The 21,063-nt window shown below is 56.5% G+C and overlaps 1 protein-coding gene across 2 annotated transcripts in view; it reads right to left on the minus strand.

Annotated features, from left to right (window-relative positions):
- The window catches only part of Macrod1 (mono-ADP ribosylhydrolase 1), a 140,812-nt gene that overhangs the window by 111,736 nt on the left and 8,013 nt on the right, over positions 1-21,063 (minus strand). For both annotated transcript variants that reach the window (XM_070017951.1, XM_070017952.1), the window contains exons 2-3: positions 19,269-19,370; positions 17,289-17,405 (exon numbers count right to left, since the gene is read on the minus strand). In XM_070017951.1, the coding sequence (XP_069874052.1) occupies positions 17,289-17,405; positions 19,269-19,370 (219 nt within the window). The remainder of the gene's footprint in view (positions 1-17,288; positions 17,406-19,268; positions 19,371-21,063) is intronic.

Here is a 21,063-nt window from a genome sequence, read left to right on the forward strand (position 1 = left end):
TGTATCCGGCCCTCGGTCTTTCCCAGTTACCACTGGGATTCTAGAACTTCCCTTCTCCAGACCCCACTTCCTAGGAGGGGGATCTCTGGTCTCATAAGCATCCAAGTTCTGTGGCTGATTCACAGTGCTCTGCTTAGGAAGGTCCTGACCGGAGGTGAGGCCACCCAGTGATCCCCAGAATTCAGACTCAACGGATGTGGATGGTGCTGGCTTATCCAGTTCCAAAATAAAGCTCCCCTCTCCCCCTGCTAAGCAGCCTGCCACCTCTCCAGCCTCCTCCACCCGCATGGTGGTCAGGTGCTGACACAGCCCGGCCTCTCCCCGCCCCAGCCTCCGGCCTCCTGCCCAGTGCCTCTGAAGGGCCCCTCTCGCCCTGCAGCAAAGGAAATAGGTTCTCTCAGCGCTAACTGACAGCGCGAATGAAAGCCTGCTCCCCCCGCCGGGATTTACAGGGGAAGTGAAATCTTATTTGCACCGCTGCCAAGCCGGGACGCGATGAAATTATGCCTGGAGAGGAGACCCGGGCGGCTCCTAGAAGAAGCGGCCGCATCGGAGATGGGCTTATTAAAAGCCACAGTGGCCACATTTCAACCTGTTTCAGGTGTTAAGTAATTTACTGCCACCCAGAATTCGGTGGCAGCTTTTTATCATTTTGATTTCCGCGATGCAGGAGAATGCATCTCCAGATCTCTGCCCAAAGAAGCGTGGGTCTAAATACTCCCTCGGGGCTCTGCGGCGAGAAGGGGGCGAAGCTGAGGGTGGGTCCACCAGTGTACCTCATACTTCAACCCCCACCCCCATGCCTGGCCAAAGCTGAGAAGGACCATATGGTCAAGTTCTGGGATTCCTACCCCATCCACATTTGGGGGTCCCGGAGATCCCCTGCAAAGACTCTCGGGAAATTGTCTGAGGTCAGTAAGCACAGGCCTAAATTCTAGTCACAGGATCAAGTCCTTACTGAGCTCTGCTCAGGTCGGGGACACAGGACGCAAAGGGACGTCTCAGAGCCACGTTCTACTAGTAAGTACCAAACACATATTCCTGGTTGGTTAATGAAAATCTGGCTGGGGAACGTAGCATACCTGCCTGGCTTGTGTAAGGCCCTGGGAGAGAGAGACAGAGACAGACGCTATGATCTCCAGTGGCTAACAAGCAGTTGACTGGCATGGGAGCCCTGGAGGGGAAGGGCAGCAAGCAGAGCCCAGCTTCTCTGAGCATCCTAGAACCTGGCCCTGGGCCCTGGGACATCTCCGCACCAGAGCTGAGAGGTTCAGGAGCCACTCGCTTCACTGCGCTGCAGATCACCCCGAAGTTCAGGAGGTTGAGCCTGATCTCCAAGAGCTCAGAACAAGGGAACCTGTGGGCCCTAGGTCAGGAGCAGCCTGGGGTCCTGGCTCAGCAGGACTGGGCAGAAGGCTGTTTGATGCCTGGTGGGCTTGGAGGTGGGGGGGGGCACTAAGCCTATTATGAAGGCTCTAGGGGTTTATCTGACACCCCCTTTCTCCACCTGTTTTGAGAAACTCCAAGAAGACCAAGGGGAATCTTCAAAGTTCAGGCTGAGCCCAGAGCAGAAATTCTTTAATTAGCTTTCTCTTGGATGGGGGCCCTGGCGAATGGATTAGTCATCGTGGAGGCAGGGGGGAGGGGCCGGGTCCTCTTTAAAGCAGAGATTACAAGCCCAGGGTGATGAACCCCCGGAACCCCGCGGCTGTCTCCCTGCCCCAGTCAGGGGCTCCCTGGGGAGGGGGGCGGGCAGATGGGACTTCCCTCCGGAAGATGCTGAGGTGTTCTCTATTGAACCCAGTCTTCAGGAAGCTGCACGGAGACACATTCGGCACAGCCTGGGCTGTGCGCCTGGGTCTCCTAATGAACATGCGTCTTTACCACATGACCATCTGGAGCTATAACTTCATCATGGGTGGGGGGGACTTCCTGAGGGGGTGCCCATCTGTGAGAGGCAGGGTATGAGGACCAAGGGTGCCAGGTGCCAGGCAGCTGTCACCGTGTTATACCCGCAGGGCGGGGGGCACCGGAGGACTGATTATGCCATTTCAAAGTCAGCAAACTGAGACCCAGACAGCAGTGGGCCCAAGGCTGGAGTGACGGGTGGCACTGGCACGGCGGCCAGGCCCCCCACCACCAAGTCCTGCGCCCCGCATGAATCCATCACTGAGCACCAGTGCTGTAACCCTGCCACCCTGCTACAGCTGAGCACCAGCGAGGGGGCCCCCAAATGATGAGGAAGGTGACCCCGCGCCCGCCTCAGTCAGAGGACCTGAATGAGGAAGACGGCAGGTTGAACACTAGAGCTGCGAGAGGAAGTTGTGGGGCTCCCCACTGCGGAGCTCCACGCTGGCAGCGCCGGGAGATGCCCTCCACTGTCTGATTTCCAGTGGACAGGGAGGTGGGGGTGGGAATGATTCAAAGACTCTGGAGACCCCCGCTCCCCAGGACTGGGGGTTGACTGAAGTGTGACTCGTGCTCTCTCCCCGGACTCTCCATCAACAGGGACTCCCCTGGGGGTGCACAGTGGGCTCTGCAGATTAGGTGCAGCCGAGGATGGCACCTGGGCCCCGCAGGAGCAGTACTAGGGCCTGTCCACAGCGCCCTTTCTGACCTCTGTGCCAGGGCGAGGCTGGGAACCCCGGGGGAGGCAGCCCCCAGCCCCATGCTCCAGGCAGGTCTGCCCCAGGGTCAGAGCAGGTCACCCCATGTGACAGTGTGGCACTCTGCTGGAAGGGGCTGGAGAACCGGGGCAGGGAAAGGCTGTGCTGAATGCCCAGCAGGTGCATGTCAGGTGGTAGCCCTGTACCTGAGGAAGCAAAGGAGACACCTGGACAGCTGTGGTCCTGCTGCATGTACAAAAGAGCTTTCTTTGGTGTGTGTGTGTGTGTGTGTGTGTCTGTGTGTGTGTGTGTGTGTCTGTGTGTGTGTGTGTGTGTGTGTGTGTCTGTGTGTGTGCATATCTGGTCCTAGGGCTTGAACTCAGGGCCTGGGAACTGTTCCTGAGCTTTTTTTTTTTTTTTTTTTTTTTTTTGCTCAAGGCTGATGCTCTATCACTTGAGCCATACCTCCACTTCTAGATTTTTGCTGGTTCACTACAAATGTTCCTGCCTGGGCTGGCTTCAAACTATGATCCTTAGATCTCAGCCTCCTGAGGAGCTAGGATGACAGGTGAGAGCCACCGGCACCCAGCTAAAGCAAGCATTTCTGAGCATCTACAACTTGCTTGGTGAGGCACCTGGAAGACACCCAGAGAAGGGTGACCCCAAGATGGCACCTGAGCTTCAAGAACTGACATCAGCCCTCTCCCCCACCCTAATGCCTGCCTGGCGGGGAAAGAAAGAAGCCCCTTATTTCAATTAGCCTTTTCTTGATTACAGACAAAATTCTGCCTCTCTTCACTTGCTTACAGGCTATTTGTTTTCTTCCTCCTGGGAATCCTCTGTCCACATCTCTCACTCATTTTTCTTATTGATTTGCAGATGCTCTTCACATGGTCAGAAAGGGGCAGAGAAGCGACTTCTCCTGGGGTGGGAGTAGGGGGTGTCCTGGGAAAGGGGGGAAGGTATGGGGGTGGGGAGGGAGTTTCTGGATGCATTGGCAGATTTCTGTCCCCCTCCTGGCTCCTGGGAATACAGGCAACTCTGCCTGAAGATGGAGTACTTGGCCAGGCTTGCCACCAGCCTCGCCAACCCCGAAGGCTTCTTTCTTCCTTATATAGGAAGTCTGAACTGCTAGTGGATGGTGGGGTGCCCCAGATGGCGCCCTAGGGGGGCATTGAGCATAGGAAGACATCAAGAACAGGAAAGCTAGCCTGGCACTGGTGGCTTACGTCTGTAACCCTAGCTACTAAGGAGGCTGAAATCGGAGGATCTCAGCCAGTCCAGGCAAGAAAGTCCATGAGACTTTTTTTCCAATTAACCACAAGAAAAAAAAAAAAAGATGTAGAGCTAGCTGTGGCTCATGTGGCCTGAACCACTACCAACCTTAAGTGGAAAACACTAAGGGACACCCCCAATACTGGCACACATACACACACAAAAAGAAAGGAACAAAAGCAAGAACAGAAAGACCTTCAGGCTCCCAGTCAGGTGGAGCCATCAGAAGAAAGGTCCCCAAGCTCAAGCCAACACTGGCAAGAAACTCTCCTCCCAATCCTAGCCCACAGCTCCCCTGCCCCACCTCTAGCTAAGTGACCCTCGCTGGGGACAGCTATACCTGCACTCCATCTCTTGCCCTGAGTCTCCAAACCTTTCAGGGCCAGAATGAAGCCTGCCTGCCATTTATTCCCACCCCCCCCGGCGCTGCCGATATTTCAGCAGACAAACAACACAGGCCATAAAACTGATTTCCAAAGTCTATAAAGGCAATAACATTTAGGGAGGAAGGAAAAACAAAGCCCCTCCTCTCCCAGACAGAGGCTGCAGGGAGCCTTCGGGGCCCCTTCGGCAGCCGGGTGGCTCTCTGGACGCCTGCAGACATCATGTGCCAGGTGGTAAATGGCCACTTGGCACCCTCTCGGGGCCAGCAGAAGCCGGAGTGCCTACAAACAGCCTTCTTACCCTCTTGCCTGGTGCCTCGGCTCCCTGACAGCCCTGGAAGCTTGCCCGTACTGCCCCGACCCTCCCACCAGCTCCCTGCAAGTACCAGGGGCCGTCTGAGGGCACATCCCCGAGGCCAGGCTCACCTCTGCCACCACCAGAGCTGTGGGCTGCCAGAGCTGAACGGCCCAGGAAGCACTGGGGGGGCAGCCATGCAAGGCTCACCACGTGCAGAGGTGGCCGCTGGGGAGCGCAGAACATGGCCCTGTGCTGCTCACTGTGGCCTCTCAGTGGCCAAAAAGGGCCGGGCTGCTCAGCTCTCCCAACACCCGCTGTGGGCTGTCACCAAGTCACTAACCAGAGCCTCCAGATTACACGCAGTGGGCCCCCAGCCCTCACACATCCATCCTCCACCCACCCGTCCATGTCCTATTCTGTGCCCCCCCCAGCAAGAGGGAAGAAGGGAGGGGGTCTGCCTGGAGGTGGGGCTCACCCTAATCCCCCGACTGTCCCTTCCAGATGAGGTCAGAAGTCACCTGGGACTAAAAATGCCCCTTTGGGGCCATCTGCTGTACAGCTAACAGGAGGCCTAGGGGAGCCCTTAAGTCAGGGGTGGGAGACCCCCCGCCCAGCCCCAGAAGTCACTCATCTTCTCCTGAGATTAAAACTGCATGACATGGCATTAGCCATGGCCTCCAGCCTGACTGCAAAGATGTCCGAGTCCTCCAGCGGGCGTCTTCCTGCGCTCACCCAAGGGCCAGGCGGGGGGAGGCAGGGGGCTGGAAAGGTGGGGGGCAGCTGTGGAGGGACCAGGAGGAAGGCTCCCCTCCCAGGCGCTGGAATTTATGCAGCCGCCTGTGCGACTCCGAAGGCGAGACCAATCTCCAGGCCGCTCCTCTCAGCAGGAACAAGCCTTGCCTTCAAATCCACGGTGACACATTTTTAAACTCCAATATTAAGGAGGGAAGGATTGCGCCGGCCCCCTGAGGGCACCCTTATTAGTCACAGGCTCCTGTGAGAGACACCACAGAAGCAAGACCCTGTGGGCCTGGGCAAGACGGAGGCCCAGAGGCCAGGCACCGAGAAGGACGGCAAGGAACACAGCGGTAGAGACGAGGGCAGAGAGGCTCCTGACTCAGACGCAAAGCCGTGCATGGGGGCGCACTTCAAGAGTGAAGTGTGAAGCCGGGCGCCAGTGGCTCACACCTGTAATCCTAGCTACTCAGGAGGCTGAGATCTGAGGATCGCGGTTCAAAGCCAGCCCAGGCAGGAGAGACCATGAGACTCCTATCTCCAATAAACCACCAGAAAACCGGAAGTGGCGCTGTAGCTCAAGTGGTAGAGCGCTCGCCTTGAGCTGAAGAGCTGAGGGACAGCACCCAGGCCCAGAGTTCAAGCCCCACAACCGCCAAAAAAAAAAAAAAAAGAGTGAAGTGTGACGGGCTAGGGGGCAAGGGATAAACTATTTGTAGAAGAAATAAGAAACAGTTAGGGTTCAGTCCCCAGCAACACACACACACACACACACACACACACTCTCTCTCTCTCTCTCTCTCTCTGTCTCTCTCTCTCTCTGTCTGTCTGTCTCTCTCTCTCTCTCTCTCTCTCTCTCGCCTTGAGCTGCAGAGCGCAGGGACAGCACCCAGGCTCAGAGTTCAAGCCCCCCACGACCAACCAAAAAAAAAGCAGTTGGTATGAGGACTAGAAAGAAAAAAGGCATTATCACACCAAAATTTAAATTGGTTTCTAAATGGAGAATTACACATCTAAAATTCTGTTTTCCTTTGTTTTTGTGCTGGTACTGAGGCTTGAACTCAAGACCTGGGCACCTGAGCTCTTTTTACTCAAGGCTAGCATCCTACCACTTTTGAGCCACAACTCCACTTCCGGTTTTCTGATAGCTAGCAGTAAGAGTCTCACGGACTTTCCTGCCCAGTCTGGCTTCGAACCCTGATCTCCAGATCTTAGCTTCCTGAGTAACTAGGGTTACAGACGTAAGCCTCGGTGGCCAGCTCTGTTTCCCTTTTTGTGATGGCTGCTAGGAAGCTCCAAGTCCCCTCTCATTTTCGGGTGCGACAGATCTGTCCCTAGTTCTAAGGTGTCACCTGGGTGGGAACCAAGCTGCCCTACATATGCAGCCGTGGCAGGGTCTGTAGCTAGCAGAGGGCCTGTCCACAATGAGACAGGAGGCTGGTGGGTCAGCAAGCACATGCCAAGGCCAAGAGTCCCAGCAATGGCCAAGAGCATGGCCACGTTCCAAAGAGATGCCCAGGATAGAGCCCTTATTTATTGTGTTGTTTTGTTTTGTTTTGGTGGTTCTAGGGTTTGAATTCATGATCACACTCACTTGATTTGCTTGTCCAGCTGGTGTTCTACCAGTTGAAGTATGCCCCTGCCCCCCAGGCCAGGCTTTTTATTGGTTAACTGGACATGGAAGTCTTACAGTTTTTCTCCCATCCTTCTCAGCCTCCTGAGTAGCTCTTGAATGACTGATTTTTTTTGTTGTGGGTTAGGTTTGGGTTTTTTGTTTTTGCTTTTTGTAGTTTTTTTTTGTTTTATGTGGTACTGGAGATGAGATCGGGGCCTCATGCTTGCTGGGCAGGCGCTCTACCACTGAGCTGTTTTAATGGTACTTCGTTTCACTGTGGTTATTTTTCAATGGGAATCGGTAGGTTAAACACTTTTTCAAAAATCAATTCCATTTCACATGCCACTTCCTGCTCACGGCAGCCCCCTCGCACTGAATTCCAAGCACCTGGCGGGCATTCACTGCTTCACCCTGAGCCTCCCTCTCTCTGGAGTACAGACAAGGAAACTGAGGCTCAGGGGAAGGTGCATCCTGGCCCAGGTCATGAGAGTGTATTAATGATAGGCCAGGGAAGATTTGAGCCCTATCTTATCTGACCCTGCTGTGGCCCCCCACTCTGCACCGTGGGGTGCCTACCTCCTTGTCAGGATGAGAACAAGGCTGAGTAGAGGCCAAGGCTGGGGAGGCCGCGGAGGCCACGGGGTGGGAGGTGACCTTCAGAGGTCCCTCCAGGAGCTCTCCAGACCCCTCCCTCCCAGGACACTGTCCCTCTGACTGCAGGCAAAGATTTAGCTCCTTTGACAATAGCTGCTGAAGCTCCGTGGCCAATGTCAATTCTGGCCATTTGCTTGGTAGATTTTCATGTTCCTGCTTCTCCTCAGTAAGGTAGCTCTTGCTTTTCAAAAGGGATGTGGCGTTTGATGGTGTTTAAGCGGTACGTGAAATACAGCCAGGCGGCAATAATAAAGCAGACGCGGGCCCTGCTGGCAGAGGACGCTGACAGCAGGCGCTCCTCTCCCACCTGCTACCCCGACTCCCATTTTGATGGCTATCACAACGTCTGGAGAGGGTGGAGGTGGCCTGGGAGCAGGAGGGGGACGCCAGTGATCACCACTTGTTGCCACTGGGAGGGGGAGCACCACAGCCAGCCAGCCACCGCCCTCCCCCGCCCCCAGCTCTCAGCCTCTGCTGCCTGCCTCCCCACAGTGATCCTCTGCCCTTCATCCTCCCCGTCTTCCTACCTACGCAGCATAAATAGCAGGTCCCGCCCATTCCGCTGAGGGGAGCGTGGGTGAGAAGTCCACGTGTGGTGGTTGTGCCGGGCTGCCTGCCCGGGGGGAGCCCCCAGTTCCTTTATGTCCGTTTTTCCTGGAGACCCACTGTGCAGGCAACCTGGGACTCCCCACCATGAGACCCCCCCCCCCACTCCCAGTCAGGGAAGACACAGTCAGAGGCCCAGCTTTGTCCTTTGAGGGGTCCTGGTCTAGTGGGCTTCACCAGTAACCCCAGTACCTATGCACACAAATCCAGCGTACTGGGCAACAAGGCAGGACTTACTTCTTGGCTCAGAATCCTGAGGTCCACATGGGGAAACTAAGTCCCAGAGAAGGGCCTGCCAAAGTTCAGTGTGCCTTGTAAGCAGTCATGACCCAGGCCACCAGAGCCATCTTAGGCCGGCTTGTGCCCACCTCCAGGGATGGCACCCCAGCCCAGCCAATGTCCCCCACAGCCGCCTGGAAAGCTGCACTTGGGTTAGTAAGACTTCAAGGAGCAGGGGCTACAATGATGCTACCCACCTTGGATGTCACCAGAGTCTGAGGACACATCAAGACAGGTAATTTGCAAAATAAAGCAATTGGGTAGCTCACACCTGTAATCCTAGCTATTCAGGAGGCTGAAGTCTACAAGACTCTGATCTCCAATTAACTACCAAAAAAACAGGAAATGGAGCTGTGGCTCAAGTGGTAGAGCATTAGCCTTAAGCAAATGAGCTCAGGGACAGTGCCCAGCCCCAAGTTAAGCCCCAGGACCAGTACAAAGAATTAATTAATTAAGCAGTGCCAAAGGGAACATTTTGAAATGCCACCTAGGGGACAGAGGGCATTCCCCCAACCCCCATGTCCTCATGGCCAGGAAACCCCCAATTTGAAAGACAGTGGTTGTCAGGAGGGGGCCATCCCCTTAACCACCCCACACCAGCCCACAATGTCCTCAGGGGACAAAGAGGCCATCACCCCCACCCCCACCCACAGCCCCACAGAGCTGAGCAGAGCAGCCCCGCTGACTGAACCCCACTGCCTGGGGCAAACCTGCCTCCAGATGCAGCAAGGGCAGTGGGAACAAGCTGCCTTTGGGGGGGCTCTGCACCCCCACACGGTGCTGGGCATTTTATACACAGGGTTGTGCTTCAGACTCCTGGCCCTGGGGGACAAAGCCTGGCATACACCCACCCCTCTTCCAGACAAAGACCACGAAGAATCAGAGAGGTGAGCAGACTTCCAGAGGCTAGAGTCAGCGTGCAGTGCGGCTGGGATCCACATTAGGTCTCAGACCCACCGTGGACGGCCTGTGGTGGGTGGCGTGGGAGAGGGGGAGCAGCCAGGATCTCCTACATCTAGGCTATGTGGAATGGGGGGAGGTGCTTGCCCCTGGGGAGGGGGGCCCCACAGCTGGGTGGAGCCACCCACCTTTCGTCTCCTAGGGACACACAGTGGCTAAGCGGGCAGCCTCAGCCAGGTGAGCAAGCCCAAGGCTGCAGCTCCAACCCTTTCATGCTTGGCCAATTTAATAGCCCCCATTAATTTCAAAACACACACATTCCCACAAGCTCTGGCCTCCATGGCCCAGTGCTCCGGACAGCGAGGACACGGCAGGCGCACAGGTGCGGCCGGGCGACTCCAAGGACGGGAGGCGCTGGACAGAGTGCGCTCCGCCTGCCCTCTTCCTAACCGAGAGTCTTTCCTGAATGGGAGAAAAGGGCCCAGAACACAAAAGGCTCACAGCCAAGAGTCAGGAGGCCTGGGTCTCAGGCTATGTCTTGTTGCTTTCCTGCTGTGTGGCCCTGAGCAAGTTGCCAAACCTCTCTGAGCTACAGATAGGCTCCTGATTGCCTTGTAACCTCCCTCCACCCCCGAGTATCCCCAAGACTAGCCCAGGAACCACATTCTCAACTATGAAATCAGCTGTCCCCCTTCCAGCCCAGAGAGCTAGTGGGGAGAGGGCCAGGCTGGGGCAGAAAGAGGGGGTCCCCCACAGCAGGTCCTGACATCTGACCAGCTCTCCAACTTTGATCACGCATTCACTCACCAATCACTGACTGAAACCCAGGACGGAGTTCAAGAGCCCAGAGCCAAGGGTGCCCCCCACACACCCCTCGCCCCTCCACTGCCCAAATCCCTGTGGAAACGACAAGAAGACTCTGGCCAATCAGCAGGCACTTGGCCAAGACCTTGGGGAGGAAGGACCTTCCCGGGCCGCCCGAGTCCCGCCCACCGGCCCACACAGCTCACTGGACCAGGTCCTGCAGGCCCGGAGGGAGCCTCAATAATTCAGCAGGGATTCATCATTTATGAATTTATGTAACCACGCTCGACCTTGTGGAAGTGAGCCACGCTGCTCCCGGAGCGGGGACATCAGGGCTTGGCTATGGCTGGCTGCTTTGGGCTGCTCAGCAGGGGGGGGGGGAGCCTGAACCCCCCCCCGACAGACCAGCCCCCCCCACCTGTCACTGAAGGATGGAGACAGAGGGAAGGCAGTCCTGAGCATGTCCCTCTCTCCTCCCAGTACCAGCACCAGGCTTTCACTCCTGGCCCAGACTTTTGTCCGGTGCTGTGGCCCCAGAAGCCCTATTTTGGGGGTGTTCAGGGGTGACCAGGCAGCGGGTGCCCACCACAAGGTTCCAGGGATCCCACAAACCCAGGCTTGAATTCAGTATCCCACGCTTTCACTTATTGGCTGGCACTCTACCACCTGAGCCACGCCTCCCATCCCTCTCCATTACTCTTGGCTTCCAAGCAACAAGGACAGAAAACCCAGTCTGAGAACCAAATTTCTCACCTAGGGAAAAGAGAATGAAGAGCAGGTGTCCCTCCCCCACCTCACTGAGGGAACCAACAGATTCTCTGGGGGCTCAGGAGTCTGACACACCTCCCACTCCAGCTCCACCACCATGCTGTGTGGCCTTAGGTGAGTTGCTTCATGTCTCTGAGCTTGTTCCCCCATTAGCAGTCAATCATATCAATGGTGCAGAGTGGGCATGAGATATAAACACAGCCTAGACTTTCCGTCCTGGGTACCCTCATCCTCACCATCTTGTACTCCCCACCTCCTACCAATTCCACCCAGCAAACTTCTCTAGCAGGCCTGGCTGACCCCTCCCACCACCTTCTCCCCTCACAACTACCAACTCAGCCCCCATTACAACTCAATTGTCCCCTCTTCCAGGAAGCCTTCCAGATTGCCTCCCACCCCATCAGGCGAGACAGACCCCCCCATGCCTCATCCCCTTGGCTTTCCTTCTCATTCACACATCCCCCTGCCCCTTGTATGCGATTACGGCTTATGTGTTTGGTAGCCCGGCTGACCCCCACCCCCACATACACACACTCCTGGTGCCCAGAAGACCTTCCATCCGGGTTTGCTGGATGAATGAAAGGCCACGCGTTCTAATTCAGCTCTGCCACCTACCCCTTCAACACGTGCGCCCTGCTCGGTGTGACCACTATCCTCTGGGGGATGGTGAGATCACCCCGCAGGCTGGGTGTGGTCAGGGGTCAGCGCTTTGTGGCCTCTGAGGAGGAGGGGCTGGAGGAGGAGAAAGGGGAGGGGGAGCACAGGTGGGGCCCGTGGTCCTGTCCAGCAGCAGAGTGGGCCAGGCTGGGCCCCCTTCCCTCTTCCTCACCCCCCCCCTGCACCGCAAAGTGTTGCTGCTGTTGGAGGCCGAAAGCCTCAGCAAACGCATTTAAATCTGAAGTGACAGATAAAGCGATTTACGACGACAGTTTAGCGTCAGATCACTTCCCACCAGGCAGCCTGCGTCCCCGCGGCCCCCAGCTTGCTAGTCCATCAAGCCGGTCTCTAAATCACTGGGTCCAGCCGCAGGGGGGAAGGGGGGGAGGGGGGGAGGGCCGGGGGAGGGGCGGGGCCCGGCTGGGCAGCCAGCTCCTCACCAGGCCGTGCCAGGCTGGAAGACAGGAAGCGAGGGTTTATGAGGGCTCAGAAGAGGGGCACGGATAAGAGGCTGGCAGATTCTCACAAATCAAAGCCCCAAGACTTAAGGAAACAGAGCGCCACTCATGCCTTATTTTAAATAAATAAGCGGCTTAAAAGCCTCCCTGTGCGCCCAGCTTGTCGCGGTGAAACATAGCTTTCCACCTGTTCTTCACGGCCCAGCCTGCGTGCCCAGGCCCCTCAAAGGCCTCCCCGGCCCCCCTCGCCGGCCTGCCACCTCCTCGCAGAATTAATTGGTCCCTGTGGCGTCGCACGTACTTTATTCAGACCTTTCTTCCTCCCGGCGCTTTGGCACATTATAGTCTACTTAGTTGCTCCTGACGTCCCCAGTATTAATTTACTGGGGGAGATCTCTCTCTCTCTCTCTCTCTCTCTCTCTCTCTCTCTCTCTCTCTCTCTCTCTCTCTCTCTCTCTCTCTCTCTCTCTCTCTTTCTCTCCTCCCACCCACCCTCCCAGACTCCGAGGTGCCAGCAGGAGCCTGGCCTCTGTGTCCGAGAACCTTGGGTGCCACCCTGAGCCTGCTTTGAAGGGAGAGACTCCTGTCTGTCCAAGTATCGCACCTCTGCTCCGTCTCCTTCTATCTCAAAGGCCCAACACCAATCAGTCCCCTGGGCTGGCCAAGAATGGCAAGCTCTGATTTTTGGTTTTGTTTTGGTTTTGTATTTTGGTGCTGGTCCTGGGGCTTGAATTCAAGACCTGGTCGCTGTCCTTGAGCTTTTGTGCTCAAGGCTAGCTCTCTACCACTTGAACCACAGCTCCATGTCTGGCTTTCTCATAGTTTATTGAAGATAAGAGTCTCACGGACTTTCCTGCCCAGGCTGGCTTCGAACCACAATCCTCAGGTTTCAGCATCCTAAGTAGCTAGAGTTACAGGCATGAGCCACCCACATCCAGCAAGAATAGGGTTCTTTGTCAGGAATGCAGTGCAGGTTGGGAAGGTGGCTCAGTGGTAGAGTGCTTGCCTAGCATGCAGGAAGCCCTGGGTTCAACTCCTCAATACCACATACACAGAAAAAGCTGGAAGTGGTGCTGTGGCTCAAGTGGTAGAATGCTAGCCTGAAGCAAAAGCAGCTCAGAGACAGTGCCCGGGCCCTGAGTTCAAGCCCCAGGACTGGCCCCCAAAAAAGGAATGCAGTGCACAGACCTTAGGCCCATGTTCCCCAGACATAGCCGTAGGGGTCACAGGCCAAGCTAGAGAAGCTGGCTCTACCCTCTAGCAATCTCCCTCTCCACCACGGGGCCTCAGGGCCTCCCTGACTTATCTCCATGGCTTGGCAGGCCAAGTTAATTAAGATGGATGCGGCGTGCCCCTGTGGGCAGAAGCCGTGGCCGGCACAGATGGCAGGGGCCTGCGACTCTCCTGGGTGCTGCCCGGCAAGCGGCCTTGGCCACCAGCCAGTGGGGACAGAGCTGGGGAGGGCCCAGTGAATTTGTTGTGTCTCCATGACCTCTAGCCCTGCTGCTCACCTGCCAGGCGCCCTGATCTGTTCTCTTGCCCAGCATCCCACTCCAGCCACACACCACGCATGCGCATCTCCCAGCACACGCCTGCCTCCACCGCCCCATCACATCCCAAACACTGGGCAAGCAGAGGCCAAGCCCAGCCCTGCACTTCAAATGCCAGGTGACCAGGGAGAAAGCCCCAGCCAAGTGCTGTGGCTCACGCCTGTAATCCTAGCTACTCAGAAGGCTGAGACCAGAGGAGCTCTGTTCAAAGTCAGCCCCAAGCTGGGCGCTGGTGGCTCATGCCTGAAATCCTAGCTACTCAGGAGGCTGAGATCTGAGGATCGAGGTTCAAAGACAAGTGGTAGAGTGCTCACCTTGAGCTACAGAGCTCAGGGACAGCACCCAAGTCCAGAGTTCAAGCCCCACAACCGACCCCCCAAAAAAAGCCAGCCCCAGCAGCAGGAAAGTCCATGAAACTCTTATCTTCAATTAAGAAAAAATAGTTGGAAGTGGAAATATGGTTCAAATGGTAGAGCATCTACCTTGAATAAAAAACCTCAGGGAAAATGCCAGCCTAGTACAATAAATAAAACCGCACGGAGAGCTCCCAGGCCCTGAGTGCAAGCTCCAGAACCAACACACACACACACACACACACACACACACACACACACACACCAACACACACACACACACACACACACACACACACACACACACACACACACACACACACACACACACACACACACACACACACACACGTCCCATTTCCAAGTTCCCAGAATGAGGTGGGAGATAGGAAGCATTCTGAGGCCTTCCAAGGTACAGGGACATGCCCATGCCCCGCCCTCAGCTTCTCAAGCTGGGGGACCCAGACCCAGACCCCCCCCCTTTACATCACAGGCCCTCCCCAACTCCCCTGCTCCGCCTCTTCATGTCCTCCCAGCTGGAGTGAGGACCAGGTGGTGACGCCCATCCCCATTTGGCAGAAGGGACAAAAAGGGACCTCCCCCCCCCCCACACACACACACGAAACCCAGAGGCTCCGGCTGGACCTCAAGCCTCCAGCCCCTCCTGAGCCCCCATCCATCTCTATGGATCACCAAATCCCCACGGGACCAATGCTACCCCTGGCTTCAAAAAATAAGAATTTGAAAATTCTCACCCCGAGATAATTGCTCTCTCCTCCAGCCCATTGTGGTGGCTCCGTGGTCGGAGCTGAGAAGCAATTATTCATGGCTAATGATTATAATCAAGTCAAATAGAATTTAATGGACACGTATTCTCTTCCTGCTTGAAACTTTACATATGAATTAAGCACATATGGGTTTCACGAGGCACAGACGCAGATTTATGCAGCCTCCAGAAGCCCCGCGTCGCCAAGACTTTTTATTCCGCTAATAAACAGGCTGATTTACAGCTCCTCGGGAACCTTGATCTCTGCTGCCCCCTGGTGGGTGGCAGGGCTGGGGGTTGGAGTCCACACCACGGGAGCCCCTGGGGACTTGGAGGGGAGTCACAGAGGGCCCCCAAGGTCTGACCAGGGCCAAGGCTGTCCTGATCACTGGGGACACAGGCTCTGGATAGGAATCTGTATTCAAGACCTGCTTCGTCAACTACCAGGCAGGTGAAGCCCTTTCTAGAATAGGGAGAATGTGGGAAAACACACCAAGAGATATGGGTAAGTTGAGGCAAGCAGGAAGGGGAAGTTGGTGAGTACAACGCCCATGGCTTTAGCCTCAGGAATCTGGGACAGGGTGGCTGGCACTGGGTGAACACGCACAGCTCACCTGCCCCAGGAACCCGATGGCTGGCTCCCTAGCAGCTCCTCTGTGCAGAGGAGGAAAAAGGCCAGGCAGGCCCAGGGAGAAGGAGAGCCCCCAGCTCCACCGCACTTTCAGCAAGGCGCTGAGAGCACTACGTCCAGTCTGGTCAGTCACGGGGCACTTAGGAAGAGCCAAGGGCCGGGCCTCAACCTCTGGAACCCGTGCATCCTCAGTCCCGGGGCCCTCACCCGACCCCGAGCCAATCACACTTTTCCCTCAGGCCCCTTTGTGCCTCAGCAGGAAAAGCATTGGGCGGGTGCCAGGGACTGGCAGTGCCTGGCCCCCAGCAGGACAGTCACATGGGCTTTGTGACTGCCCCTCAGTCAGCCCAGCCCCGTCTGCCCTTAGCAGCAAGAATGCTCTCCCGTGCCGTGCCGGTGGCTCACAGCTGTAATAAGAGCTACTCAGGAGGCTGAGATCTGAGGATCGCGGTTCAAAGCCAGCCCGGGCAGGAACGTCCATGAGACTCTGATCTCCAATGAACCACTCAGAAAACCGGAAGTGGTGCTGTGGCTCAAGTGGTAGAGCGCTCGCCTTGAGCTGAAGAGCTGAGGGACAGCGCCCAGGCCCAGAGTTCAAGCCCCACAACCAACAAAAAACAACAACTCTCTCCCCCCACAAAGCCACCAAGGTGGCCGCCAGCCCCGGTGTGGCCGTCTCAGTGTCTCTCCACATGGGCTTGCAGACCTCACTGCACATGAGAACCCTCAGCAGAGAACCACGATGACCCAAGTGCCCCCCCCGTGTGAACTCCTGTGTGTGGCTCGGCACCACACACCTGCGGCAGGCCCAACAGGGTGGGGACACAGTTTACACCATTAGGACACCAGTCGGGAGACACACAGCACAATGATACCACTGCCAGGCACGCCATGCGGACCCAGACGAGCGGGCATCCCCTCCGCCTGGGCACTTCAGGAGAAAAGGGGGACAGCAACAGCATCAGCAGGACCGCATGGGGGCCGTGGAGGCACAGGCCCTCTAGTCAACACGGGGGTCAGACGCCGCTGCTACAAGCCCACGGGGAGTCAAGGAGATTCCAGAAACTTCTGAGTCTGTCCTGATACCCTGGGGCAGCCAGGAGAGATGCCTGCTCCAACTCCAGCCTGGGACTCAGTGGCCTGCTGGACCTAATGTAGCCTTGACACCCCGTAGCTGAGCCCCCCTCCCAAAGCCCTTCCTCAGACCCTGTGACCTGGGCCGGAGAAGCAGCCACTGGATAGACAGCTGGATAGACTGGAGAGCAGCTGCCCTCCTCCCCCTCCTCTCCGCCCTTCCCCACCCTCCTTCCCTCCCCCCTCCTCCCTCGCTGGCCCCCAGAGCAGCCACCCCGACTTCTCATCGCGATGAACTGTCAAGCCAGGAAGAGGCAACTGGCCGCCAGCAGGAAGCTGCGCAGCTCTCACTTTCAGGGGCTGGAAAGGCGCGGGGGGGGGGGGGGGGGGAGGAGGGGGGGGCGGCGGGGGGGGCGTGCTGGGCCCCTCCCTTCTGCCCACAAGCTCCCGCACCTGCCCAGCTCCAGCTCCCAAGTGAGCAGGGCGGGTGGAAGGAGAGTTGCCACAGCTCTCCAAGCATGGATCAGGCTGGGGGGTAGAAGGGGGGCTGGCCTCCGCCTTCCTGGCAGGGCAGCCCCGCCCCATCCAGCTGTGCCCCCCCTCCGCAGCCGCCCATTAGCGGCGGCTAATGGGTCTCGGAGCTGCTGCGAGGCGGCGAGGCAGAGCATGCCCCCGACCCAGCAGGTCAGGCATCCCAGGGATGCCGAGGCTAAGTGGCCACCACGCTGGGTCCCGTGGCGCCAGCCGTACATCCTCGCCCGGCACCCTGGAGCCTCTGGGGAACCAGACGGCGCCCACACATCCCTGGCACAGCGGACCCCGGCAAAGGCAAACGAAGCGGCCACCCAGGGCCTCTGGCTCAAGCCAGCCACTCACCGGCGTTGACAATGGCGTCCACCTCCAGCTTGGTGATGTCACCTCGGAAAAGGGAGATCTTCTCATTCAGCTGCTTGTCCTTCTTGTACTGGGGCTCCTCCACCTTTCCTGTCATCCCTGGAATGGGGAGGGGAGGGGGATGTGAGGGTCACAAACAGGGCCTCTTCCTGCCAAAGGACCCAGCCAGAAACCACATGCCAGGCCCAGCCCAACCTCAGGGCAGCTTGCGATGGTGACAGCCCATACCGAGTTCGCGCATGCTGGGTGCCAGGTGTCTGGGGACCTTCCTAACCGTGCCAGGGCAGGGACAAAACTGATGCCAGCCGGGCGCCGGTGGCTCACGCCTGTCACCATAGCTACTCAGGAGGATGAGATCTGAGCATCAAGGTTTAAAGCCAGCCCGGGCAGGAAAGACAGTGAAACTCTTATCTCCAATAAGCCATCAGAACACCGGAAGTGACACTGTAGCTCCAGTGGTAGAGCTCTAGCTTTGAGCTGAAGAGCTGAGGGACAGGGCTCAGGCCCAGAGTTCAAGCCCCACGACCGAACCAAAAACAAAAAACAAAAAACTGATGCCATTACTCAATGTGCAAAGTGAGGCTGGTGCTGGTGGCTCACATCTGTAATCCTAGCTAGTGAGGAGGCTGAGATCCAAGACTTGAGATTCAAAGCCAGCCTAGGAAAGTCTATGAATCTCATCTCCAGTTAACCAGAAAAGAAGGAAGAAGAGGAAGAGGAGGAGAAGGAGGAAGAGGAAGAGGAGTAGGAGGAAGAGGAGGAAGAGGAGGAGGAAGAGGAGGAGGAGGAAGAGGAGGAAGAGGAGGAGGAAAAAGAAAGCCAAAAGTAGAGCATGAGCAAAAAAAAGAAAAAAAAAAGTCAGGTGCATGCGGCTCACACCTGTAATCCTAGCTACTCAGGAGGCTGAGATCTGAGGATTGCTGTTCAAAGCAAGCCTGGGGAAAAAAGTCCATAAGACTCTTTTTTTTTTTTTTGGGGGGGGGGGGTCGGGTCGCGGGGCCTGAACTCTGGGCCTGGGCGCTGTCCCTCAGCTCTTCAGCTCAAGGCTAGCGCTCTACCACTTGAGCCACAGCGCCACTTCCGGCTTTTTTCTTTTTGCTTACGTGGTGCTGAGGAATTGAACCCAGGGCCTCGTGCATGCAAGGCAAGCACTCTACCACTGAGCCACCTTCCCAGCCCCCATTAGACTCTTTTTTTTTTTTTTTTTTTTTGGGTCCGGTTGTGGGGCCTGAACTCTGGGCCTGGGCGCTGTCCCTCAGCTCTTCAGCTCAAGGCTAGCGCTCTACCACTTGAGCCACAGTGCCACTTCTGGCTTTTTGCTTATGCGGTGCTGAGGAATCGAACCCAGGGCCTCATGCATGCAAGGCAAGCACTCTACCACTGGGCCACCTTCCCAGCCCCCATTAGACTCTTATCTCCAAAAAAAACATTAGAAAACCGGAAGTGGTGCAGTGCCTCAAGTGGTAGAGCACTCCCTTAAGCTCTTCTGAAGAGCTGAGGGACAGCGCCCAGGCCCAGAGCTCAAACCCCAGACCAACAACAACAAAAATAAATAAATAAATAAATAAAGCTAAGGGACAAAGCCCAGGCCCTGAGTTCAAGCCCTAGTACAGGAGAGCGTGAGGCTGGGGGAGGGCAGTGACTTGCCCCAGGGTCTGAGGGGGCCAGGCCGCATCCGAGGCCTGGTATCTCATCCAAGCCCTCCCACTGCAAACCAGCCCACCACAGCTTCCAATTCCAGCCCCAACAACCAGGTAATCAGCAGCAGGTGGCTTACATGGTCTAGGGCCGGCTTCCTGAGGGTCCTGGGGATACAAACTGCACTGGCCTCGGGCGGTGTTAATAATTAAACGAGGTGACAGCGCAGGGCAAGCACTCAAGCAGTGCCCCTGGAGTCTTCCCGGCAGAGTTTTACAAGCCTCAGTGAGAAGGGGCCTCCTGGGCGGCAGCAGGCGGGCCTACCTTTCGCCATCTCCTTCCATGTGGGGATCTTCTTCAGCCTGACGAAGTCTTTGCAGAAGTAATGCTCCTCCCTCTGCTTATCGCTCAGGCCCTTCAGAAAGGCTGGGTGGGGGGCGGGGGAGAAGGAGAGTCAGGACACCTGGGGAGGATCGGGGTCCAGGGCAGCTAACACCCAGGCCCCCTCCTCCTACCCCTCCTCCTGAGCACTCCAGCCACAAGCAAGCCAGCCCTCCCAGCTACCTTTTCACAGCAGAGGTGAGTGGAGGCAGGCTGGGGACAGGGGCAGCACTCCCCCGCCCCTCCCCCCCCACCCAGTATCTTACCCCACCCTCATTGCTGAAGAAGAAACTGAGGTCCAGGGAATCACTTAGGCCCTGCAGACCCTGTTCAGAACTCAAAGCACAGGTAGCTCATGTGGATAATGCTAGCTACTCAGAAGACTGAGATATGAGAATTACTGTCAAAGCCAGCCTGAGCAGTCAGTGAGACTCTTTTTTTTTTTTTTTTTTTTTTTGGTTAGTCTTGGGGCTTGAACTCTGGGCCTGGGTGTTGTTCCTCAGCTCTTCAGCTCAAGGCTAGCACTCTACCTCTTGAGCCACAGCTCCACTTCCGGTTTTCTAAGTGGTTTATTGAAGAGTCTCTCAGACTTTCCTGCCTGGACTGGCTTTGAACCGTGATCCTCAGATCTCAGCCTCCTGAGTAGCTAGGATTACAGGTGTGAGCCACCGGCGCCTGGCTCAGTGAGACTCTTATTTCCAAATAACCAGCAAACCAGAAGTGGAGCTGTGGCTCAATGGTAGAACACCAGCCTTGAATGGAAAAAAAGCCAAATAAGAGCCTAGGACCCAGAGTTCAAGCCCCAGTACTGACATACTCATACAGACACACAGACATACACACACAGAGACACACACACACATACACACTCTGGCTGTTGACACCTCTCTCTGAGCCCATAGTTTCTCCATTTACACGATCCATGAAATAATTTCAAAACACACAGGCAAAGCCAGGAAGACGGAAAGCATCGTTATGAGTTGGTGACAAGGTCATTGCTGTTACCACATTACATCTGTCCCAAACATCTACATGGGCTGGGGGTGGTGGCTCACACCTGTCATCCTAGCTACTCAGGAGGCTGAGATCTAAGGAACGCAGTTCAAAGTCAGCCTGGGCAGAAAAGTCCAAGAGACTCTTTTTTTTTTGTCGGCCGTGGGGCTTGAACTCTGGGCCTGGGCGCTGTCCCTCAGCTCTTCAGCTCAAGGCGAGCGCTCTACCACTTGAGCTACAGCGCCACTTCCGGTTTTCTGGTGGTTTATGGAGATAGGAGTCTCAAGGTCTCTCCTGCCTGGGCTGGCTTTGAACCGTGATCCTCGGATCTCAGCCTCTTGAGTAGCTAGGATTACAGGCGTGAGCCACCAGCACTCGGCCAAGAGACTCTTATCTCCAATAAACCACCAGAGGGGCTGGGAAGGTGGCTCAGTGATAGAGCGCTTGCCTTGCATGCATGAGGCCCTGGGTTCGATTCCTCAGCACCACATGAGCAAAAAAGAAAAAAGCTGGAAGTGCCGGGCGCTGGTGGCTCACGCCTGTAATCCTAGCTACTCAGGAGGCTGAGATCTGAGGATCGTGGTTCAAAGCCAGCCCGGGCAGGAGAGACCGTGAGACTCCTATCTCCAATAAACCACCAGAAAACCGGAAGTGGCGCTGTAGCTCAAGTGGTAGAGCGCTCGCCTTGAGCTGAAGACCTGAGGGACAGCGCCCAGGCCCAGAGTTCAGGCCCCACGACCGGACC

This window comes from Dipodomys merriami, unplaced genomic scaffold (genome assembly GCF_024711535.1).
Source record: "Dipodomys merriami isolate MVZ:Mamm:240054 unplaced genomic scaffold, mDipMer1.0.p SCAF_128, whole genome shotgun sequence".
In the NCBI taxonomy this organism is placed as follows: domain Eukaryota; kingdom Metazoa; phylum Chordata; class Mammalia; order Rodentia; family Heteromyidae; genus Dipodomys; species Dipodomys merriami.